At 68.0% G+C, this 23,557-nt stretch overlaps 2 protein-coding genes across 5 annotated transcripts; both read left to right on the forward strand.

The window, feature by feature from the left end:
- Positions 1 to 256: 256 nt before the first annotated feature.
- On the forward strand, positions 257 to 10,141 carry ING5 (inhibitor of growth family member 5; the record flags this gene model as incomplete). The annotated part of the gene is made up of 8 exons (XM_084254771.1): positions 257 to 317; positions 2,316 to 2,387; positions 3,152 to 3,318; positions 4,083 to 4,203; positions 4,281 to 4,374; positions 8,940 to 9,075; positions 9,142 to 9,203; positions 10,099 to 10,141. The coding sequence occupies exons 1-8, from the start codon at positions 281 to 283 to the stop codon at positions 10,139 to 10,141; spliced, it is 732 nt and encodes a 243-aa protein (XP_084110897.1). The 5' UTR covers positions 257 to 280.
- Positions 10,142 to 13,719: 3,578 nt separating this feature from the next.
- On the forward strand, positions 13,720 to 21,707 carry D2HGDH (D-2-hydroxyglutarate dehydrogenase). Of its 4 annotated transcripts, none has more exons than XM_084253112.1 (9): positions 13,720 to 13,914; positions 14,635 to 14,692; positions 14,993 to 15,132; positions 15,538 to 15,758; positions 16,402 to 16,600; positions 17,391 to 17,534; positions 17,998 to 18,140; positions 18,976 to 19,141; positions 21,071 to 21,707. In XM_084253112.1, the coding sequence occupies exons 3-9, from the start codon at positions 15,045 to 15,047 to the stop codon at positions 21,328 to 21,330; spliced, it is 1,221 nt and encodes a 406-aa protein (XP_084109238.1). In that variant the 5' UTR covers positions 13,720 to 13,914; positions 14,635 to 14,692; positions 14,993 to 15,044; the 3' UTR covers positions 21,331 to 21,707. The 4 variants fall into 4 exon arrangements, with proteins under 4 accessions (XP_084109238.1, XP_084109237.1, XP_084109239.1 ...); XM_084253111.1 differs by having other exon boundaries at positions 15,538 to 15,731; positions 16,432 to 16,629; positions 17,342 to 17,534; XM_084253113.1 differs by having other exon boundaries at positions 15,538 to 15,731; positions 16,432 to 16,600.
- Positions 21,708 to 23,557: the final 1,850 nt, after the last annotated feature.

Genomic DNA, 23,557 nt, shown 5'->3' on the forward strand with positions numbered 1-23,557 from the left:
GCCGCCGGCTTCAGGGCGCGGGGCGCGGCACCCGCGGCGCGCGGGGAAGCCCGGAGTCGCGCGGCGGCCGGCGGGGCCCGGAGGGCGGGCGGCGCGACCCCGGCCACGTGCCGCGCCCCGGCCCGCCCGCGACCGGAAGCCGGGGGGCGGGCCCGGGCCGCCCCGCCCCGCCGCGGGCCAATCGGCGCGCGAGGCTCATGAATAGTGAACGACGCGGCCCCGCCCCCGTCCCTCGCGGCGCCGCCCGCGCGCGCAGACCCAGAGCGCGGCCGCGGCGAAGATGGCGACTGCCATGTACTTGGAGCACTACCTGGACAGTAAGCGCACCCCGCGCCGCGCCGGCCTCCGCCCGCGCGCCGCGCCCCGCGCCGCGGCCGCGCGCCCCAGTCGCCGCGCGCGGGTCCCGGCGACTCGTGGGGGCGGCGGGGCGGCCCGGGGTGCGGGGCTGGCGGGGGTAGCGGGGGGCGCGCGGGTCGCGGGGGAGGGGCGGGAGGAGGGAGCGGCGCGGGGCCCGTCGTCACGGCCGCGCCAATTCCAGGTGCGTCACGGCGGGGCGGGGCGAGTGAGGGGCGGGACAGCGGGGACAGGCCACGCCTTCCTCGGCCAGGCCCCGCCCTCGGGCCCCGCCCCTCAAGCCTGCTCGGTCCCGCCCTTCTGCGACCTTGACCCGCGCTGACAGGCGCGCCCTCTCGGCGTCCACCCTGACCTCCCAGGGTGCCTTCCTGCCTGTTCCCCAACTTGACCTTGCTTCTCTGCCGGTTGCTCCCTCTGAGGCGTGGTCCTTCCCCCACCTCGGCCCTGCTGCGCCCTCCTGGCTGGCCCCGCCCCCTCCGACCTCGGCTCCGCCCCATCTGGGCCCCGCCCAGTCCCGGCCTCGGCCCCGCTGCTCCCTCTTGGCTAGCCCCGCCCCCCTCTTTTCCCGCCCCCGGCCTCCGCCCCGCCCCAGCTTGGCCCCGCCTCGGCCCCGCTGCTCTCTCTTGACTAGCCCCTCCCCTCTTTCCCCGCCCCTCGGCCCCGCCCCTTCCCCTTGTCTCGGCCCCGCCCCTCCCTCTTTCCCCGCCCCTAGCCTTAGCCACGCCCATTTACCCCACCCCTGTCCTTGGCCACGCCCTCCCCTCTTTCCCCGCCCCTCGGCCCCTTGCCCCACCCCTGGCCTTGGCCACGCCCCTCCCCTCTTTCCCCGCCCCTCGGCCCCTTGCCTCGCCCCGCCCCTCCCCTCTTGCCCCACCCCTAGCATTGGCCACGCCCCCTCTTTCCCTGGCCTTGGCCCCGCCCCGCCCCTGCGGTGCCCGCGAGGCGTCCCTGCCAGGCCCTGGGCACCCAGCCCGCGTGTGCACCCCCGCGGGACCGGAGGGCGGCGGTTCCTGCGTGGCGTGGCCCCCGCGCTGAGACCTTCCTGGGCCGGGCCCTTGTGAGGGCGGCGGGGCCAGCGCGGCCCCCTCTGCGCGCTGCGGGGCGGCCTTCCGAGAACCCGCCGCGCCGCCGAGTGCCCGTCCACGCCGGGCGGGATGGGCGCCGGGGCGCCCGGCGTGGACGGCCGCATCTGAGCTCGGGGGGCCTGGCGGCGGGCGGGTGGCCCACAGACGGAGCGTGAGAGCGCTGTGCCGCACCAGGCGCGCTCAGGGTCACCCCGGGGCTCCCCGAGCTGTGGAGAGCAAGGAGCGTTGCGTTCTGGGGCGACGGTGACCCAGTCCTGCGGTGGCTCCTGTGCTTGCTGGTAGCCCTGCCCGAGCTGAGGGCTCCAGGTGGCAGCACAGTGAGGGAGCGCCTCCTGCGGGGAGCCCTGGCCTTGGCCGCCCAGCGCTGTCCCTGCCCATGGGCCTCCTGGGAGGCTTTGGGGGAGCATGACCTCTGTCCTGGGGGTGCACAGGTGCCATGCGGTGTGCTCCAGCAGGAGCTGCTCATAGGACCCCACTAACAGGCTCCCGAGAGCAGGGGTGCTGTCCTGCGGGGCCCAGAGACATCCACGGGGCGTGTGGGAGCCTGTGTGGGGCATGTGGTCAGCTGTGGCCAGTGGGGGAAATCCTGGGTGCCCGCAGGGGGGACAGAATGGAGAGCAGTGGGGGTGGCTCTGGCACCTGGCCATGTGCAGATCAGCTCTGGCGAGCAGCCCCCTTGCCCCCAGCCCACCTCAAGTGCTCCCTCATTAGCAGGCCACGGAGGGCTGGGTCTGGGCCTGCTCTCGGTGGGGTAGTCCAGGAGGCCGCGCCAGGCCTGAGAGCGGTCCCTGAGCCTTCCCAGGCCAGGGCGGTGGGTGGCACGGCCGATCTGCAGAGCCAGGGGGGCAGGCACTGACCTCACACCTTTGGCTGCAGGTATCGAGAACCTGCCCTGCGAGCTACAGAGGAACTTCCAGCTGATGCGGGAGCTGGACCAGCGGACAGAAGGTGAGCTCTGCTGCCGGTGCCTGCGCCTAGGTCAGCTGTGGGTGTCCCAGACCCCACAGGGGCCATGTCTCCCTCCCTGCACCCTTCTAGGCCTCGTCTGGGCAACCGGCCCCCATTTCCAGAAAGTCCGCTTCCCTTTGCAATGGGAGAGGGAGGCCCTGTCCCACCCGGGCCCTGCCCTGCTGGGGCTGGACAGGTCTCGAGCCCTCCAGGTGGAGACCTCAGCGTCCTCCGGTCCAGGGGCTGTGCTGCAGGGGCCGCGCTGGGTGGTGGGTGGGCTTTTCCGGGAGCCACATGGGCTGTGGCGGTGCCTGTTAACCCTGCCTGGTGTCCAGGGCGCGATGCTTAAACTTAACCATGCTGTAGCCGACTTTGTTTGCACTTGTGAGCCGGGGTGGGGCCTCGTGTCCCAGCCACGAAGGTGGTGTCCGCCCTCCCCTCCCCTCCCCCTCCTCACCTCTTCTTCTCTCCTCTCCCTCCCCCCCTGCTCTCTGGGGGGTGCTGCTGCTCCGTGTGCTGACCCTTCACACGCCATGGGGCCCTCTCCCTTCTGTTGTGGGGGCTGCTTTTCCACGAGTTTCAGGGCGTGCGCCCATGAGTGGGTCAGGTCACAGGTAATGGGGTGCACAAGCTGTCACTGGGCCAGGGCTGCGTGCTGGGCAGGGGTCACCGCCGGGCCGCTGCCCGGGTCTCCTCGCCCACGCGTCTCCGTGCCGCCACTGCTGCCTGGCCCGTGCGGGACCAGCTCTGCGTGTCTCTGTCAGACAAGAAGGCGGAGATTGACCTCCTGGCGGCCGAGTACATCTCCACGGTGAAGTCGCTGTCCGCCGAGCAGCGCGTGGAGCACCTGCAGAAGATCCAGAGCGCCTACGGCAAGTGCAAGGAGTACAGTGATGACAAGGTGCAGCTGGCCATGCAGACCTACGAGATGGTGAGGGCCGCTGCCTGCCACCACCCCGCCTCCCGGGCCTCTGTCCGCTTGGTCGGGAAACCGCTGCCCTTCTGTTCTCCTTTGAATATGTAAAAATGGCTCATCTTGGTCAGCTTTAGGTCAGCCCAGAGTCTGTCCTGTCCCGTGGCCCACCAGCGCCCGGGCACGAGGCCTCCTCCCGGCCAGCCTGACGGTCACGTCTTAAAGCCTAGGCTGGGTTGTTCTCGAGGAACGCGCCCTGGGGGTGACCCAGCGATGGAGCCTGGCGCCGTTGGCCTCTGCTTGAGGCAGCTGTGAGAGGAGGCCCAGCCCTCGGCGGGCCCAGGGGCACAGGGCACTGGCTTCCTCCGACGGGAAGGGTCCTCACGGGGCCTGTTGATCCTTGGTGGGGATGTCCCCAGCGCCCCCCCCCACCCCCACTCCCCTGCGCCCCCTTCTCTTCCAGCTGCTTATGCAAAAGCATTCGGGCTGCTGTTTGTTTTCCCTTGGATTTCCACGTTTGTGCTTGTTTTGTACAAAGATGACCCTGGAGGGGCGGGTTTGGGCCCTGAGCGGGCCTGTGCCCGGCGTCCTCCCCCCTCACGCCATGTTTCTCGTCCTCCAGGGCCCAGTTAGGGTGTGGAGGTGGGCGCGTGGGGGCGAGGGTGGCCCGGCCCACTTCGGAGCCAGCAGCCTTTTGTCGGGGCGCTTCGCTCACTGAAGGCTCCCCGGAAGGGAAGGGGCATCGGGGACTTGCGGCCTCAGCCGTGGCTTCCTCCCGGCAGGTGGACAAGCACATCCGGAGGCTGGACGCCGACCTGGCCCGCTTTGAGGCCGACCTGAAGGACAAGATGGAGGGCAGCGACTTCGAAGGCTCCGGAGGGCGGGGACTGAAAAGCAAGTCTGGTGTCCGCCTGGCTGCACGGGGGACCTGCGCCTGCGTCGCCGAAGCGCGTGACGGTGACGGGGTCTTTGTCTTTCAGAGGGTCGGGGCCAGAAGGAGAAGAGAGGCTCCCGGGGCCGTGGCCGCAGGGCCTCAGAGGAGGACACGCCGAAGAAGAAGAAGCACAAAGGAGGGTGAGGCTCTCTGCCTGGGGGTGCTGGCTGTGGGTCAGGCCCGCGTGTCCATGGCCAGGGGTCCTGGCGTGGCCTGAGGGGGGCCGAGCGTGCAGGGGCCGGTGGGCGAGTCAGGCGCTCTGCCCGCAGCTGAGTCCGCGTCGGGCGTCTGCACGGCTGTGGCTGTGTCTTCCCGTCGGGTCTCTTGACCGCGTCCGCTCAGCAGACTCGCGTTTTGTGTGAACCTTGGCGTTTAGCTAGAAACTTCCGCCCCAGGGCACCAGTGTGGCGCCCAAGCCACGAGGTCAGGCTGAGGGCACGGGGCCCGGGGAGCTCAGAGGTCAGCGCTGGACAATGCAGGGAGGTCTCGGTTTCGAATCCTGCTCTGTGAACTTTTGTCCTAACCCCGAACGCTGCCTTGGCAGGGCAGAGCGTAGCGGCGCGGGCCCCGCGTGGGCCACTCGGGGCACAAGCCTTGCTGGGCCCGGGACTTGCTGGCCGGGCTGGTCTGCGTCCGCCTCCGCTGTTTTCTCCCCTCGTGCAGCCTGGCACTCGCGTTGGGTCTTGCTGTATTTTTTTCTTTTTCATCTTTAAGACTAGTTTCTATTAAGGAGCAATTTTCCGGCAATAAAATAGCCTCATGGTGAGTCTGTAGTTTGATGCTTTAGTCAGCTCCTTTGAAGCGAAGGCGTTGCAGACTTTCTCCCCTGGAGTCAGACTTGGTGGTCTGTGTCTGGTCTGCCGGGCTCCGGAGCGTCTGCGCTGGGCCGCAGTCCTGCTGTGGGCGGCTCTGGACCCGCTGGTCCTTACAGATGGCGCTTCTGGTGTCCGTAGTCCTTGTTTCCCTCCAGTCCTTGTTTCCGGGCCCGTTTGTCTCTGCTTCCTGTTACTTCTTCCCCCTGCTAGGAGGGGGGTACTGTCCTTGATCTGCCTTGACCGGAGGGGCGTTCCTGAGAGCTTTTCGTACGTGCCCTTCTGATACAAGTGTTGCGCGCTATGCATTTCCTGATAATTGCTGTTTTAATTTCATCCCACAAAAGTTTCTTTAAAGATTGATTTTATTTATTTATACATATAAGAACGGGGGTGTGGGCCAGAGGTGTGGGGTGGCGAGAAGACTCACCAGAGACAGAGTGGGGAGCAGAACAGGCGGGGCCACGGAAACACTGCCGAGGGGAGCAGTGGGGAGATTGAAGGGGCCTGCTGCGCCCTGTGGGTCAGCTCCCTGGCCAGGAGTGAACTCAGGCCGCAGTGGCTGCCAAAAGCTTGAGAGCGCTATGACTTAACCCCTGTGCCACCGGGGAGGCCCCCCCCAAGTTTTGATATGTTATAATTTTTATACCATTCATAACATTTTAATGTTTTCTTTGTGGCGTCTTTGACCCATTGCTTAATTAGGAGCATGTTTCCAAGTAATTTAGGATTTTCCAGGTAACTTTCTGATTTCAGTTTCTAATTTAATTTTGTGGAGATCGAGAACTTTGGATAATTGAAGCCCTGTGCAGTGGATTAAGATGGGGTCAGGATTGAGGCCTGTCTCGCGACGGCTCTGTGAGAGCCTCCTCCGTGTCTCCTGCCGTTGGGCGTGTGCTGGGACCCCCAGGTGCCGCCTCCACATACCTTTGTTACAGAGCCACCCTGATAGAAAACGGGTTGCCTGACCGCGGGTCCTCACCCCCATGCTTAAAGGGCTTTTGAATGCCCAACTACGGACACACACCAAAGGTTGATAAAAGGCTTATTTACAAGGGAAGGGGGAGTGGGGAAATGAGTAACTCAGGGAGAAGAAGAGGGAGATAAGTTCATAGATGTGTCCTACCCGTTCCGCCGACCTGGAACCCAATGACCCGCCGAGCTGGCGAAGAACCACGAGGCCAAGAGGGGGACCCCCGGCCACATGCCCAGTTAAATGCTCAAACTGAGAGCCTCATTGCTTAACTCCGCCCTCAGGTCCTCGCGCCCTCGCCCTTCCCTTGGTGACCGTGGGATTTGTAGCTCCCAGTGTCGTGGGTGGAGCCCACAAAGCCCGTATGGCGTTTGCTCAGGACGTCCTTCCCCCGACATCTCGTTTGCTTTTCTGTGCATGGCAGAGAGAGCAGCGGGGAGCTCGGCTGCCTCGTGACTTTGACTGTTTCTCCTTTCTGTTCTGTCAGATTCTGGTGCGTGTGTTTTGGAGCCCCCTGTTTGGTGATATGTACGCACCTGTGGCTTTTTTTTTTTTTTTTTTTTGGTAAATGACTCTTGGTGTGACAAAATGCACCTCCTGCTTGTTTGCTGCTCCTGAGCTCGTTATCTGAGGCCTGAAGTCAGCGCAGCCGCTCCAGCTGTCTCTCAGGATGAGCTTTCGCTTGGTTTGTCTTAGTCTTTATTGTTTTGCTTCTATGTGTTTGTGGTTGTGTGTCTAGAGTGGCCTTCCTGAGACAACAAGTAATTGAGACTGCTTCCCATCCAGCCTGGCTGTCTTGGCCACCCTGGTAACCAGCATCTGGCTGTGCCGCTGCCCCTCCTGTCTGGCTTTGAGCGAATCACGTGCTTGGTATCTCATTCACACCTCCGTGTCTCCTCACGCATCTCTGTTTAATTTTTAGACGCTGGGTGGTTTCTTTTGGAGGCTGCACAGGTGTTTCCCATCTCCCACTTTCTGTGCTTGGTGCAGTTGTCTGTTTTACTTCTGTGTGCAGGTTGAGACACAAAATATATTGTTATTTTAGGTCAAAAGCATTGACTTTTTTTTTTTTTTTTTTTTTTTTTGTGGGACCCTCACTGGTGGCAGGGGAATGAACCGGCGCTGCAGAGACTGCGGGCAGCCTCGCAGCCCAGCGCTCAACTGCTACGCCACCAGGGGAGGCCCTCTGTGTGTTTGTTTTTTCTGCTGTTAAGGTTTCTTTTAAGCAACTTGATTTTGAACATCCTAGTTATGGTGTGTCTTACTGTGGGTTTTTGTGTGCATTCCGCTTGAACGTTGGTTTATAGTTTGCCTCAGATTTGAAAATCTTTAGCCAGTTCTTCAAATAGTTAGCACGGTATTTACTCACAAGGCTCTGCTTGTCTTTTTTTTTCTTTTTTAAAGACTTATTTATACAAGAACTGGGGCACAGGCCAGATGTGTGGGAGGGTGAGAGGATTCACCAGAGACAGAGCAGGGAATAGAACAGGCAGACTGACCGAAATACACTGCTGAGGGGAGCAGCGGGGGCGACAGGAGAGGTCTGCCGCGCCATGTGGGTATCTCGCTGGCCAGCCGGGATCAAACCTGCGCTGCAGAGGCTGCGGACAGCTTCGCAGTGCTGCGCTCATCCCACTGCACCACTGGGGAGGCCCTGCTCGTCTTTTTCATCAGCATTTCTCTCCTGCTTCAGTTTGGATAGTTTGGGGTGGGGGAGAGGAGGAGAGAGGGGGCGACGGGGTGAGCAGGGACAGGGGGAGAGTTTGGGGTATGGGGAGTGCGGAGTGTTGTGGTGGGCTGGCCTGGCCTGGCCCGGGCCTGGGGTCTGGATCTGGGCTTGGGTCTGGGCCTGGGCCAGGCAGGCGGGGCAGATACTCTGCAGGGATTGGCTTGTCTGTGGCCACTGAGTAGTGGCACCTTCCTGACCGTCCCCAGCTGGGGAGACGGGCCAACGAGGCGGCTGTGGGAGGGGTATGAGGCTCGGACCCCTGGGTGGGCACGCAGGCTGCCCCGGGCTATGAGGCGGGGTTAGGGTTTGTGGGGCCCACATCATTTCTGCCTGGGGGACACCGGCGGTGCAGGTTTTGCCTCCCTGTCAGGGCCCAGAGGTCACCACCTTGGGCCCCTGTGGCCTTGGTCTCTCCCAGTTGCTCATTGTTGCCGGACAGTGCTGGCCCAGAGAGACTCGGCACAGACTGGCAGCCCCTGCCCCTGGTCTGAGGTCCCCGTGGCCCTGGCCGCAAAGCTCAGACTTGCAGTGCCCCTGTGGGAGCAGCTGCCAGAAGCCTAGGGAAGCATGTGGGGTCCAGGCGTTGGAGGGGGCGACGCCTCTCATGTCCAACAGACCGGAGCTCTCACCTGAGTGCCAGTTCCCTTGGGGACCCCCTCGCCTGGATAGTGGACCGTCACCCCCACCTGCGTGTCTGCTCCCCCTTGCCTGCCCCCCCCCCCCGCCACCGACTTTCTGGGTTCATCTCACCAGATGTACCCAAGTGCCCCTGGTGGGGGACTGCCCTTGGTGACTGGAGGTGCCGGTCACTCCAGAGCTCTCGGGCTTCTGGGGAAGATCCCAAAACACAGGAAGTGACTCTATTGTGGGGCCCTCTTCCTCTCCCAACTGCTCAGCTGTGGGGGCGGCGGGAAGATGCTGGTTAGGGACCCCGGGGCTGTGGCCAGAGGGGCAGCCCCCTTGTGGGGTGGGTGGCAGCCCATGGATTTGTGGGTGAGGGCGTGTGGCCGGCGGAGGGCGTGCTGGCCACTCTGGAGGAGACCCCCGGCAGCTGGCAGGCTGGTGCTGAGGGGGGTGGACAAGGGAGCAGCCACTCCCTGGGCCCCGCCCCCGGCCCGCCCGGCCCCGCCCCTGGCCTGCCTCGGCCCCGCCCTCCCCCAGCTCACTTGGCCCCCCCCCACCCCCCCGCAGGTCGGAGCTCTCCGACGCTGTCCTGCCTGTGCACGCCTCTGACGTGCTGGACATGCCCGTGGACCCCAACGAGCCCACCTACTGCCTGTGCCACCAGGTGTCCTACGGGGAGATGATCGGCTGCGACAACCCCGACGTGAGTGTCCCCCGGGGTGCGGGCTGGGCGCCCAGGGCCCTCCTGACCGCACCCCTTTCTCCGCAGTGCCCCATCGAGTGGTTTCACTTCGCCTGCGTGGACCTGACCACGAAACCCAAGGGAAAGTGGTCAGTATGGGCGCCTGCCAGGCTGAGCCCCCGCGGGTGCAGGCGTGTGGTCGGTGGGCCCGTCCCCCGCCGGGGCCGTCTTTGCCTATGTCCAGCTGCCGGGCAGCTCCTGCGCTGCTCCTCGTGTCTCTGTCCATGCAGACCCAGCCAGTGGCCTGAGCGCGCATGTCCCGGCGAGGACGGCCCCTGGCTGGGCGCAGTGGAGGCTGCCAGGGGCCCGTGGTCATCCAGGCTGCCTCCAGCTGGGTCGTGGCTGGCCTCGGCAGACTGCCCCGTGGTGGCCAGGGCTGCCCCAGCCAGGGCCTTGGGAGGTGGGCCTGAGTCTGGGCTTGAGGAGGGTGAGTCGGCGGGAAGGGGAGGAGGTGGGGCTGGGGCTGGGTCCTGGGTCATCCCGGAGTCACCCTGGTCTTGGGGCTCTTTCGGTGGGAGGCGCACAGCAACTCTGACGTGAGGCGTGAGTGTGTTTGGTCGCTGCGGTGGCGCTGGGGGTGGGTGGCTCGGTGCTCTTTGCTGGCCTGCTGGACGCTGTAACCACTGGCCGGGCCAGCTCAGCCACGTGCCCTTGATGCCTCCTGCACCGAGCACAGGCCGAGGCAGAAACCGCGTGGAGTGTGGCTCATGATCAGCAGCTGCCAGTGTCGGGATGCCCGACGGCAGCCCCACATCTCAGGTTGTGCCGGCGGCCCAGGGTCCCAGGAGCACGGGACTGTGCAGGGGCCGCCCCACACCTGCTGCCCTGCCCCATGGGAGCCTCACGATGGGCGTGCGGGGTGGGCAGCTGGGGGGCGGGGCTGCTCAGGGCCAGCTACTGCGGCCGCGTCCCAGGGCTCCAGGAGGCAGTCCTGCCTCTGGCTGGTGGGAGTGGCACCGGGGGCTGACGGGGCCTCTCCCGCAGGTTCTGCCCGCGGTGTGTGCAGGAGAGGAGGAAGAAGAAGTGAGGAGGCCGCCTGCGGCAGACGAGCGGGTCAGCGTGTGTGCCTCCCGTCACCTTGCGATGTTTTATCTTCATTTTAAAACTACCTTGTTTCAGATGATATTTAATAATTCAGTGGCCAGTTGTCATTCTGGATCTTTCCTAAAACACCCAAGAATCCACCTGAGCCGTTTGCACAGCGGATCCCCCCCTCCCCCCTGGGGCACTTGCCACGGTGACTTGATTCTCCTGACTGTACAGGGCAGCCGAGCGCAGCAGCACCCTGGGGTGCTCGGTGCCCGCCCAGCAGCCGTCCTGGCCTGTGGGGTGAGCCCGCGTGGCAAGCGCTCCTGGGGAGCGCTCCCCCACACCTGGCCTCCGTGAAGGCGGGCTCTGCTGCTGCTCAGCGTGCGCCTTCCCCTCACCCGTGACGGCCAGGTGAGTGGCCGCCTGTACTGTGAAGATGGAGGCTCTGTGCGGCCAGTGCCGTGGGAACCCCCAGACTCCAGCGCCCATGGGCGCAGCTCCTGCCCTGCCGAGACGGCTGCGAGCCACAGAGCCTGGCGTTGGGCCTGGTGAGCAGGGGAGGCCGGAGTTGCCACTGCGCCCCCCGACTGCCACGCTCATGGCGTCCCCTTCTTTTTTCTTGTGTTTCACCAAGAAGAGGAACCAAAGCAGGAAGACGCCTGTGGAGCCGTCCCGGGCCGCTGAGAGGAAGCCCCAGCCGGTGCTGGCCATCAGGACGGGCTGTGACGGCGGCCTCGGGGCTGGCAGCCTCCTCGGCCTCAGCGCACGCTGTGCTGCTGGCCTGGCCCTGGGATTGGAGCTGGAGGGCGGGGCCGGCGGCACAGCCCGCCTCGGCCAGCACCGGACACGTTCAGTTTAGAAATGTAGCTTTTGTCGACACAGGTGTGTAAAGACGGTGGCCACGTTTCCCCGCACTGCCTGTGCCCAGGGAGGGCGGCAGGTACAGAGGCTGTGGTGCCATGAGCTGCACCTCCTGGCGCTCCTCGCCCGGGACCAGCCTGCATCCTCCGCTCCCAGGCCGGCCGGATGGTGTCGCCGGCGCTGTGTGGACCCTGTGCTGACGTGTCCTATGTGTTTGTGCTGACGTGTCTGTGTTTACTTTTACCGGTTACAATAATATCAGCAAATGGACGTGCATGTAGCGTGGAGAAAACAAAGCACGAGCCGAGGCGAGGACCCCTCCTGACCGTTTGGATCCTGAAGGTCACTGCCTTGTGCCTACCTGGCACAGGAGAGTGGTGGGCCTGCCCGCTGTGCCACGCAGGGGCAGCCACGTGGCCCGACCACGCCCACGCCCACCAGCTGCCCGAGCTCACCTGAAGGGGTCGAGGGGGGTCTGGGCTGGACCCACCAGATCCTCTTACACAGAACCTGGGCCAAGGCCTGGGCGCTCTGTGGCAGGGGCTGGGGTAACTTGCGCTGGGCGGGGGGTGCGGGCAACGACCACGCCTCGTCTAGGCTGTGTCCTCACTGGGCTGAGGCACTGCCCGGCCCTCCGGGGTGCGCCCGCCCAGCACTACGTCTGTGCAGACTGTGGAAGCCGTGCTGGCCGCCTGACGGACAGCCCTGGGCAGTAGTGCTGATGGGGGGTGGCTCCCGTGTGGCTGTCTTGGGGCATCGGACATTGGGAATGGGCATCAAAGAGGGAGGGTCGTCCAGGTTTTTAGTGAAATGTGATTGGTGGGTGTGACCTGTGCCCAGAGGAGCCGTGAGTGGGGTCTGGACACCCCCTCTCCTGGACCCAGTCGTGAGGGCCGGCCTCTGTCCTTGGTGGCGGCCGTCGCCACGTCCATCCAAAAAGATGATGCAGCTTTACCAGGAGTGTCACGTCGTGTTCTCAAGGAGTCGTTACCTGTGTTCTTTGTAAAGGGAAGGCGATACTGCGAATCTTTTTATTAAATAATGTAAAAGATGTACATCTGTATTTTTGGATCGTGTTATAGATTATGGATATATTGTTTAATAAATAAAGTATTTTTTGGAACAACCGCTGCGCGCCTGTCATCGGGTGGGGAGAACTGCCCGGCCGCGCGGGCGCGGGGCGAGCAGAAGCCCGGGGCACAGGCTGTCCCCAAGGGCCTGCAGGGTGCGACGCCCCTGTGGGACTGACTTCTTGGGGTGCGTTTGCAGTCTGGCCATCTCAATGGGGGGGCACAGCCCCCCTTCGCAGACGACGGCCAGTTGCCAGCCCCGCTGTTGCTGCAGGGGGGACCCGCCGGTGGGGCCCCGCGCCCAGGCCCCTGCGGCTTTCGGGGGCTGCGCGGACGGGAAACCGCAGTTCCTTGGGGTCCTCTGCACCGTCCTGCCGGGCCGGGGCGGGCCGGGGCGGGCCGTGCGGTGTCGGGTTGGGGGGGGGGCGGGGGCGGGCCGGGCGGTGCCGGGGGCGGTGCTGGGGGCGGTGCCGGGGGAGGGCAGGGGCGGGCCGGGCGGTGCCGGGGGCGGTGCCGGGGGAGGGCAGGGGCGGGCCGGGCGGTGCCGGGGGCGGTGCTGGGGGCGGTGCCGGGGGAGGGAGGGCGGTGCCGAGGGGGGCGGGGGGCGGGCCGGGGGCGGTGCCGAGGGAGGGAGGGCGGTGCCGGGGCGGTGCCGAGGGAGGGAGGGCGGTGCCGGGGCGGTGCCGGGGCGGTGCCGGGGCGGGCCGGGGCCAGGCCCGCGGGATTGCGCCTGCGCAGTGTCCCGGCCCCGCCCCCCGGCGCGGCGGCGCGAGTCCGGCCGTTCTGCGGCGCCAGGCGGGGGCGCGGACGTGAGTGCGTGCGCGCGGCCGCGTCGGAGGTCCGGGCTGCGGCCTGGGGCGCGGGGCAGGCCGGGAGCGCGGGGTGGGGGCGGGGGCTGCGCAGGGCGAGGGCCGGTAGGGGCGGGGGGCGCGGGGGCGCGCGGGGGCGCGGGGGCGCGCGGGGGCGCGCGGGGGCGCGGGGGCGCGCGTGCACGGCGGCTGGGCTGCCCCGGCTGCCCCGCGCGGCGCCTGCCCGGCCCGGACGCGGAGGTCGCCGCGGTGCCGCGGGCCGCGTGGTGCGGGGCGCCCCGGGGTGGGCGCCGCCGGCCGGCCGGTCTGGGGAGCCGTTTCTCCGCGCGGGGGGCGCGGCGCCGGGGACGCGGGGCGCAGCGGGGCTCCCGTGGCCGCCGCAGCCTGAGGCGCGACCCCCAAGCCCGGGCCCGCCCGCGCAGCAGCCGCGGGGGCGCGAGGCCCGCAGGGCGCCTCTGCCCCGGCTCTCCGGCTCCGGGTAATCCGCCCGCGCGCGGCCGAGCGCCCCACCTCGGCCCCGACCCCGCCGCCCGCGCGCCGCGTCCCGCCCCCGCCCCCCCCGCCCCCCCCCCCGCTTCCCCCCCCCCCCCCGCTTCCCCCCCCCCCGCTTCCCCCCCCCCCCCCCCCCCCCCGCTTCCCGAGGGCCCGGCGCCTCCGGCTCTAGCCCTGCCCCTTGCCTTGCAGGCCCGGGATGGCGCCCCTTCTGCTGCCCGGGCGGGCCGGGCGGCTCCTTCGGTGGCGGGCAGCCCGCGCGCCTGGGGCCTCGGCAGAGCGGAGGACACGGGCCGCTGTGCCCGGGGCCGCTGGGCCGGGCGGCCCTCAGGGCGCCAGCACCCCAGTCTGCAGGGGCAGCTGCTCCGGGGCCCCCCAGGTGCCGCTGACCCGGGAGCGCTACCCCGTGCGGCGGCTGCCCTTCTCCGAGGTGTCTGAGCACGACCTGGCCGCCTTTGAGCGCCTGATCCCCGGCAGGGTGGTCACCGGCCCTGAGGAGGTGCAGGCGTCCAACGTGGACTGGCTGAGGTCCCTGCGAGGTGAGGGGTCTGGCTGGGGCCAGCAGGACGTTGCCGCGTGGACTGTCCGCCCAGGTCCACAGTGTTCTGAGAACGGCCTCCTGCAGGCCAGGCTTTCCCAGCCCCCACAGCGGCGTGCCCTGGCCCTCCCATGGGGGACCCCAGGGGAGCTGAGAGCTGTCTTCATTCTCCCAGCCCAGGACCCCGTGCGCAGTGCCAGTCCTGGGGGTTGGGGAGCCCCGGGCGCCTCCTGGCCTGTCCCTGGGCTGAGTTGCCCGAGGGTGGGCCCAGCTCGGGGATTCCCTGGGCACGGGCATGCATGGGGAGGGCGAGCGGTCAGAAGGCCACGGGCTGGCTTGGAGGCGACTGAGGGGTCTCCAGCGGGAGCCGTGGGGCTGGGGCGGACAGCAGGATGGGGCTTACCCACAGGAGGGGCTGCCTCTTTCTAGAGGTGGGTAGCGCCTGTGAGCAGGTGGATGGACTTAGGAAGTCACCCCCAGCCACCACCCCCCACAGCGGGCAGGGCGGGTCAAGGGCGCTACACCCATGGGTGCTCATCGAGGAGCAGCGGGAGAACCCTGGGGTCGCCCGGCAGGTTCGGCGTCAAGAGGGACAGCAGCACCCTGGGGGGGGCGAGCTGAGGGCCGGGCTGCCCGCCGCCCCTCTCAGGCACGCCCCGGGGAGGCAGGAGAAGGTGTGGGCCCGGGGCAGGGGAGCGCACCTGACGCCCTCATCCCGCAGGCTGCAGCCGGGTGCTGCTCCGGCCGCGGACGGCCCAGGAGGTGTCCGGCATCCTCAGGTGACGGGGCCGCTGGCTGCACGGGGGCGGGCGGGCGGGGCCGCGGGGCTCTGTGCCGGGTGGGTGTCGGGTCCCGGGTGAGCTGCGCCGGCAAGAGCTCCGTTCCCGGGAGGAAGGGCCTGGCCTTTCCTTGAAAAAGTGACCTTTTAACTTTTCCGTGTGGACAAACGGTCATGTTTATTGTGGCAAAATTGGAAAATGGCAACAACCTCAAAGCAAATCGTGCTCCCCTGCCGTGGCGGCACCCAGGGGCGCGGGCGGGGTGGGGGACGGGGCCTGACGCCGGCCTGCGCCCCCCAGGTACTGCCACGAGAGGAACCTGGCCGTGACCCCTCAGGGCGGCAACACCGGCATGGTGGGTGGCAGCGTGCCCGTCTTTGACGAGATCATCCTGTCCACCAGCCTCATGGACCAGGTCCTCAGCTTCCAGGACGTGTCCGGTAAGCCGGCCTTGGCGGCGGCGGCCCCAGCCCTGTGCCGCGGGCCCTCGGGGAGACCCCAGCGCCGGCCGCGCTGCCGCCGCCGCCCACACGTGTCCGCGTTGGGTGTCGTGAGTTTCATGGGCTGCCTGGGTGGCGCGCCGCGGGCTTTGGGTGTGGGGTGGCTCTTGCCAGCCTCCCGCCCCACGCGGGCATTGCTGCCAGGACCCGGGTCTGGGGTGTGAGGAGGCGGCTGCTCGGCGGCCCCCAGGCCTGTGTCCACGCCCAGCGGCAGCTCCCGTGAGCGCCCTCGTGCTGTGCGCAAGGCGACGGCCCTCCCTGGCTCCTCTTGGGTGGGGTGGGGCGTCTCTGCGGGCGGCCGGTGTGGGGGGGGCAGGGTGCCCTCGCTCACAAGTGCGTGCGCAGGGGCGCTGGTGTGCCAGGCGGGCTGTGTGTTGGAGCGGTTGAGCCAGTTTGTGGAGGAGCGGGGCTTCGTCATGCCGCTGGACCTGGGCGCCAAGGGCAGCTGCCACATTGGGGGCAACGTGGCCACCCACGCAGGGGGCCTGCGGTTCCTGCGCTACGGCTCGCTTCGGGGGACCGTGCTGGGCCTGGAGGTGGTGAGTGGCCGCTGCCCTGCGCCTCGTGTCCGCTTGCCCGCTGCCGCGGCGCCTGCCACGTTTGCTGGTGGTACAGCAGCCTGGGATACCCATCCTGGCTGGCCTCAGGTCTGCACTTCCCACACCGCGCCTGATGACCAAAACGATTTGGGCCCCTCGTGACTGACCGTGGGGCCTGAGGCGGGGCCGCGCCAGCTTGGAGATCTCAGCTGCCCCCGCAGGCACCCGGCGTGGGGTCATGAACCCCCCTCAGCAGCCGCTGCTCTCGGCCTCCTGGCCACGCGGCTGTGCCCGCCGTCTTCCTGGCCAGGGCACCACGCAACTCTCCCGCGGAGCCACCTCCATTGCCACGGTCACACGTCCTGGCTGCCCCTGCCCCACCCGTCGGGGGCTGAGGTCCTTTTCGGGAAGCCTGCTGGGGGACTGCCATGGAGACGCATGCCCAGCCCCTCACCCCCCGGCCTGAGCCGGAGTCCAGGGCTGGGGGCCCTGGAACCCAGCCACCACCTCCCTCTCACGACACCTCCCCACCCCTAGATGCACCTCCCCCGGCGCCTCTCCCCCTCCCCAAGACTGTCCCTGGGGGCTGGGGGACACTGAGTCCATCTGTGGGCGACTTCGGTTGGTGCCCTTGGCTGGGCTTCCTCAGGCTGCCGTCTGGGAGCTGTTGCCTACCGTGGCCGGGCCTCTTGCCCCCCAGGTGCTGGCAGATGGCACGGTCCTGAACTGCCTGACCTCCCTGCGCAAGGACAACACCGGCTACGACCTGAAGCAGCTCTTCATCGGCTCCGAGGGCACCCTGGGGGTCATCACCGCCGTGTCCCTGCTGTGTCCACCCAAGCCCCAGGCAGTGAACGTGGCCTTCCTCGGTACGGGCGTCGGCGCGGGGCCAGCTTCTGTGGGGCAGGCACGGGGTCCACAGTCTGCCTGGTGGGAGGGCCAGGCCTGCCCTCCCTGCCCTCTCAGTGTGTCCAGGCTTGTCCTCTTTGGTCCTTGGCCCCAGCTGGGCACAGGCCTAGGCCTCCTCGGACAGCGTGGCTGGAGCGTGGTGTCTGCCTCTCACTCCCCGGGGTTGCTCACGGGTGTCTGGCCCCCTGGGAGAGCCTCTGGGCCTGGGACGCACGCCCCTCCCCCTGCGCCCAAGGGCCCACCCCTCGGGTGGTGACCTCCTGTGGACCTGCGACCCTGTCCCCCCACCCTGCCGGCCCCTCAGCTCCCTCTGCTGTTTCTTAGCTGCCAGTCCCTTGCGTCCAGTCGCCCTGTGGACGTGCAGGTGGTTCTGCTGTGGCCTTTCCCTAGAACCTTCTTCCTGGGTCCACGTGACCTCTCCGTGCCTTTGATTCCGGTCCCCAGCGGCCAGGCGGGTCCTCCCCACCGGGGATCTCGGACATTCACCGCCAGGACAAGTGTGATCCTTTTCTGCCTCCAGGCTCGATGGTCCGCACCCCCAGCGGGGTACCCCAGACCTCTGCTCATAAGATGTCTTGAGCAAATCGCCACGGACCGGCGAGGGCTGATGTAGAGAGCTGGTCTGGCTTCTGGCCCTGGGTTTGTGGCGCCCACCTGGGGCTGGCTCTCTGGTTTCCGCCACCTCCGGTCCTGTGCCCCAGCGACTGCTGGCCCCGGCGGCGGGGCCTGAGCACTGGCCGCTCCCTGCAGGGTGTCCAGGCTTTGCCGAGGTCCTGCAGACCTTCCGCACCTGCAGGGAGATGCTGGGCGAGATCCTGTCAGCCTTCGAGTTCATGGACGCCGAATGCATGCAGCTGGTCGGACGCCACCTCCACCTGGCCTGCCCCGTGCGAGGTAGGGGCCAGAAGCGCGCCCTGTTGGGGGTCAGCACTTGGATGTGCTGCGCCTGCCAGGGCGGGGCGTCGGGTGGTGTCCAGGCTCTGGGTGCGGCACGGGGCGCACAGATGCCTTCCCAGCTGAGGGCCACGGGAGGAGGAACCTCGCCCCACGCGCGCCAGCAGGGGGACCCCTGGTCGCTCTCGGCAGGGCCCTCGACAGGCGTTTGCCTCAGGCCCTCAGGGGTCATGGTGCCGGGTCTTGCGCTTCTGAGATCTGCCCTGAAACTTGGGGGCCAGCTTCATGGTGCCCAGGCTGGGCAGCTGCAGCCGGACAGTCATGCTCAGAGTCGTGCTGGCCGAGTGGCTCCCGGCCCTGCCCGCGGGAGCCGCCGCCCACCTGTGCGGCCAGGAAGCTCAGCCGTGCCTGGCACGTCCCCCTGGGCCCCCGGCCAGCGCTGCGTCCTGTGCCTTCCTTCCAGAAAGTCCGTTTTACGTCCTGGTGGAGACCTCGGGCTCCAGTGCCGGCCACGATGCCGAGAAGCTGACCGCCTTCCTGGAGCACACGCTGGGCTCCGGCCTGCTGACCGATGGGACAGTGGCCACTGACGAGAGGAGGATCAAGGTTGCAGGGCCAGCCACCCTCCGCCCTCACGGGGCCACCCACAGGCGCTTGGGGCTCAGGGGCCCGGCGGCTGGCCCAGCCTCGGTGGTCAGCATGTCTGCTCTGCATTCCCCAGGCAGAGGCCGGGCGGTGGGTGGGAGTCCCCAGGACAGGGTGTTGATGTTGCCACCAGAAATGGCTCCCCTTTTGGGGGACAAAGGAGGGGGTGGGGCCCGGGTGGGTCTCCCCGCTGACCCTCAGTGGTCGCCCGTGGGCTACTCTCTCTAGCGTCCGTCTTTCCCTTCGCAGGTAATTCTCTGTCTCCTGGCGCAGCACAGGAGGAGCCCGCAGCGTCCTCTGCTCAGGCTGCGGCTTGTGTCCTGGCGTGCCGAGTCGGACGGGGGCACCGGGGTGCTGTCCTCCCATCGGGAGGCCACGGGCTGGGGGTAGGGACAGTGTCACTGGGTGCTGTGAGGGGCCTGTGGGGGCGCCCCCAGCCCTGAGGTGAGCGGCTCGCCCGGGGCCCGCGGGATGGCCCGGTTGACAGCAGGCTGGGGGCGCCCTGGGCGGTGGGGGCAGCCAGGGTGGGGTGGGGGGCGGGGGAGGCAAGAGCGTGGGCCGGGGCAGGGGGTCGCACGGGGCCACCCTGACTCCAGCGGCCTCTCCGGCCGCCCCCAGCTTGTCTGCGCTGCCCTCCCGGCCCGGCCCCTCCCATCCGCTTCCCCCACCCCACGCCCCTCGGGGAGGGGCCCTTGGGCTCCGGGTGGCTGTGGCTGCTTGCTGGGCGCGGGCTGGCCATGGGTTCTCCGCGGACCTGCTGCCCCCAGCGCACCCAGCTGCTCCCGTGTCCCCGCAGATGCTGTGGGCCCTGCGGGAGCGCATCACCGAGGCGCTGAGCCGCGACGGCTATGTGTACAAGTACGACCTGTCCCTGCCGCTGGAGCGGCTCTACGACCTGGTCAGCGCCGTGCGCGCCCGCCTGGGGCCCGGGGCCCGGCACGTGGTGGGCTACGGCCACCTGGGTGAGCAGGCCGGGGTGCCGGTGCGGGGCGCGGGGCTCAGCCTTCTCTCCCGCTGGGAATGCGAGCTGCCCATGGGGCGTGGTAAGCAGCGCGTGGCCCCGGGTCCTCTCGGCAGAGGCCGTGGTGGCCACCTCGGGCGCTGGCCGGGCCGGACCTCCCTCTCCACGCCCTCCCCCGTGGCAGCGCCCCAGGCCTGGGGGTGGAGCGCGCGGCCGGGGCTCCGTTTCTGGGACCACCTCGCGCCGCGGCCTCTGTGAGCCCCTGGGTCCGCGGGAGCATCTTCCCCTCCCCGCGCACACGGGCGCCCTGGCCACGTGAGGGTTGCCCTGCGCGTCACACAGCGGCCAGAGAACTTGGCTTTTGTCCTGCTGGTCGCCTGAAGCCTGGCCTCGGCTGTCTGTGGTCAGCTCTCCCTGCTGGCCCCTGGGGAAGGCAGTGCTGAGGGGTGGCCCCGGGCAGCCCCTCGGGCTGAGCCAGCAGGAGCCTCCTGCCTCCCGCCAGCGACGAGAGTGTCAGGCAGCCACACAGCCCTGTCCCCAGGGCTCAGAGCTGCCCACCCGCTGCCCAGCGTCCCCTCACTGGGCCTCCCCTTGCTGGTCTGTCCTCGCCCCGCTGGCCTGTTACCGCTGGACATCCTGTGTCCCACTCAGCGGCCGTGTCTTTCAGTGCAGCAATTGGTTGAGTTATGCTGGGGTGGTTCCTGCGTCAGTGGCCGGCGGGCCTTGGCGGGGGTGCTGCCCTGTCCCGGCCAGGCGAGGGGAGGCTCTGGGCAGCTGCGTTTCCAGGTGCCCGGGTGGGGCTAGGGCTGCCTCGTGCCGGCTTTCGCCGACACAGCTGGTGGGTGGAAGGTAGTCCAGCGAGGCGGGTCCCTCTCAGTACTGGGCGTGGCTGCCCATGGCCTTTGTCTCTTCCCGTCTGTCCACCTCTGCGCCTGTGCCCGCCTGCCCGGCTGCCTGTGCCCGTCTCTGCGTGTCTCCATCCTGCTCCTCCCGTTTGTTCCTCCGTCAGACGGGCCTGGGCCGGCCGAGTCGGGGGAGACCCCCAGCAGGTTTCCTGGGCACTGCCGGCGGGGCGCGGGGGGTGGCTCCCTTTAGCAGACAGCAGTTCCCTCGGAGCTGCCCCGCGGCGAGGGCCCTGTGCTCTGGAGGCTGGGCTGGTGGGTCAGACCCACCCGGGAGACGTGTTGTGGTGGGACCAGGGCCCGCCTCTGATTTGCTCTGACCTTCCTGGTGGGGGGCTCCCCGCGTCCCGTACTCCTGGGGTTTTACGGTGCCTCTTCACGGGGAATGGCCGACCTCACCCATCGGCAGCCCTGGCCCCTCTGGAGGGGGGTGTGTCTAGATTTCTGACTCATCTCTGCAACCAGCCCCCTCCAGAGGCCAGGTCCGCCGACGCCCCTCGAGCTCTCTGCGAGGGGGAACAAGGGTTCAGAGCCAGGCGGGGGCCAGTGAGCTTCTGAGCTGTGGACGCTATGTGGGCCTGACTCGCCGGACCCTGCCCAGGGCGGTTCTTCCGTGTGGCTCTGGTGCAGTGACGTCAGGGGTTGCCAGGCCCTGGGTCGGGTGATTGGCTCCTGCAGGTGGGGCCTGGCCAGCCCACCCCGGGCCTCTTGGTGTCCTCGGCTCATGAGGCGCCGAGCAGAGTGGGTGCCTGTAGCCCAGCATGTCCTCCTTCCACACCCGCTGCCGTGGGCCAGGCCCCTGGCCTCTGCCCTCCGTGTTTCATGGACGCGTTGGGGCTGGGGTCCCTGTTATGCTCACACATTTGAGAAGCCTGAAGAGCGGCGCTAGGACCCTAAGAAGTTCAAGGTCACTGGGTCAGAGTGGCCTCCGAGACACCGGCCTGGGGGCAGGGGCCGGTGGGGTGAGGAGGGCTGTTGGGAAGGTCCCAGGGCCCTGGCTAGCCCGGCCACGGTCTCTGTTCCTGCAGGGGATGGCAACCTGCACCTCAACGTGACGGCGGACGCCTTCAGCACGGCGGTCCTGGACACCCTGGAGCCCTTCGTGTACGAGTGGACGGCGGGGCAGCGGGGAAGCGTCAGTGCCGAGCACGGCCTGGGCTTCAAGAAGAAGGACATGCTGGGCTACAGCAAGCCGCCCGAGGCCCAGCTGCTCATGCGGCAGCTCAAGGTCTTGCTGGACCCCAAGGGCATCCTGAACCCCTACAAGGTGCTGCCCGCCCATGCCTGATGTGGCCAGGGCCACCGGGGGTGCGGGTCCAGAGCCGCCGGGGCAGCTGCAGACCTCCACCTGAGACTGCTGCCTGCAGCAGGGCCCGGGTACGCTGGGCTCTCAGGGCCAAGCTGGGCAGCAGTTCCGCCCACACAAGTGGCCCAGGCACCCGCCCGCCCGGCGTGCCTTGGTTTGGCCCAGTGGGAAGCTGCCGGGGCCTGTGTGGGTACTTGGGAGCTGGGTCATTGGGGGCGTCTTAGTGTTGGGGTCGAGTGGCTGGTCCCTGCTGAGCAGCCCGTCTGGGCAGGCAGGGCGGAGCTGGGCCTGTGTGAGCTGCAGGTGATGTCGCTGGTCCTGGGGCACCCGATTATTTCTAAGCAATAAACTGGTTCCTGCTGGCCAAAAAATTGTCTTGATCTCGCTAATTTAAAAAATCTTATTTTTAGCCTTAAAGACGTTGAAAACCTTGTTTTCTCATTACAGAAAAATATATTTAGCAAGTATTTACGATTTACCCCTAATGTTGTGGCCTCCTGCAGGGCCCGTTGCTGCGCTCCCAGCTGGCTGGGGCCCAGGGGGGCTGGCACGGAGGCGCCGGGGTTAGGATGAGCATTTTCTCTCTGCAGATGGGAACCTCCTATAAACACGGGGCTCGGCTCTGCTGCCGGAAGAGTGGCCCTGGGGACACACCTGGGTGTTGGCAACAGGACCAGGGGGCCTGACATCACAGGTGACCCTGGCTTGCCTGACAGTCCCCGTCGTGTGCACACCCGGGGTGCAGCCCAGGTGTGGCCCGGGGGCATGCGGGGAGCACTGCCAGCAGGTGGCGTGGGGCTGGCCAGGTGTCTGGAGGACACAGGCTTGGACATCCACGGGGGACGGGCACCCCTGGGTAGGTGCGGCCTGGGGGCCCGTCACACTCTGCCCAGTTTTGTTGGGCTGTGGCCTCTCACTGGAGAGGCCACCGAAGGGCCAGGAAGGGGTATTTCCTGTTCCTGCTGCTCAGCAGTTTCTGTTTACACTGGTGGGGGGGTGGGGGGGGTGGGGGGGTGGGGGGGTGGGGGGTGGGGGGGATAAAACCCTGATCAGGAGGGCAGCCCCCTCCGTCCCGGTGGGAGCAGCTTTGCAGGCAGGTGTCCCCCAGCCCGGGCCCACGGCTGCCCCAGGCAGGTGAGAAGCAGGCACAGCTGCGGGGCACGGCCCGAGCTCCCACATTCTGAGACACCTGTGGGGACCAGCTGGACAGCTGGAGGCAGCCCATGGTGCCCACTGGGGACCCCAGATCCCCCGAAAGCTGTGCACTGACATCCGGGCCCCCATGGCCCCCATGGCCCTCTGGCAACAGCACAGCCCCCGACCTGGAACCCCATAGCACCCCCCAAGCCAAGCTCCCCCACCCTCCCAGCCCCCCTGCCCCCAGCCCCCCAGGCCACCAGCCCCCCCTGCCCCCCAGACCACCAGCCCTGCCTTCCCCCAGCCACCCCCCAGCCCCCCAGCCCCCCAGGCCACCAGCTCCCAACCAGCCCCCTGCCCCCGCAGCCCACCAGCCCCCCCAGCTCACCAGCCCCCCCAGCCCCAGCCCCTGGAAGCTGGCACAGCACCCGCGATCCTCCCGGACCCACCGGCCGCGAGTGAGAGGAGACGGTGCTGCAGGGCGGCCCGCTCGGCTGGCCCAGGGAGGCCCGTCCCCCCCGCAGGCAGCACCCCCGCAGAGAAAACCCCCGGCCCCTCCCGGCCCCTCCCGGCGGCGCTGGGGACCAGAGGTCAGGAGGTGCCTGGCTGCCCTGCCCGGGCCGACCGGGGAGCCCTGCGGTCTGAGCCCGTCCGAGGTGAAGGGTCTCGTGCGGACACAGCAGCCGCGGCCGCGCCCGTGGACAGCAGCGTCGTGAGCGCGAAGGTCTTGGCGAAGGGACATGCGGACACTGGGGGATATGCGGACACCGGGGGGACATGTGGACACTGGGGGGACATGTGGACACTGGGGGGACATGTGGACACTGGGGGGACATGCGGATACCAGGGGGACATGCGGACACTGGGGGATATGCGGACACCGGGGGGACATGCGGACACTGGGGGGACATGTGGACACCAGGGGGACATGCGGACACCGGGGGGACATGTGGACACCGGGGGGACATGCGGACACCGGGGGGACATGCGGACACCGGGGGGACATGCGGACACCGGGGGGACATGTGGACACCGGGGGGACATGCGGACACCGGGGGGACATGTGGACACC

Source organism: Talpa europaea, assembly GCF_964194135.1.
Source record: "Talpa europaea genome assembly, chromosome: 1".
Classification (NCBI taxonomy): domain Eukaryota; kingdom Metazoa; phylum Chordata; class Mammalia; order Eulipotyphla; family Talpidae; genus Talpa; species Talpa europaea.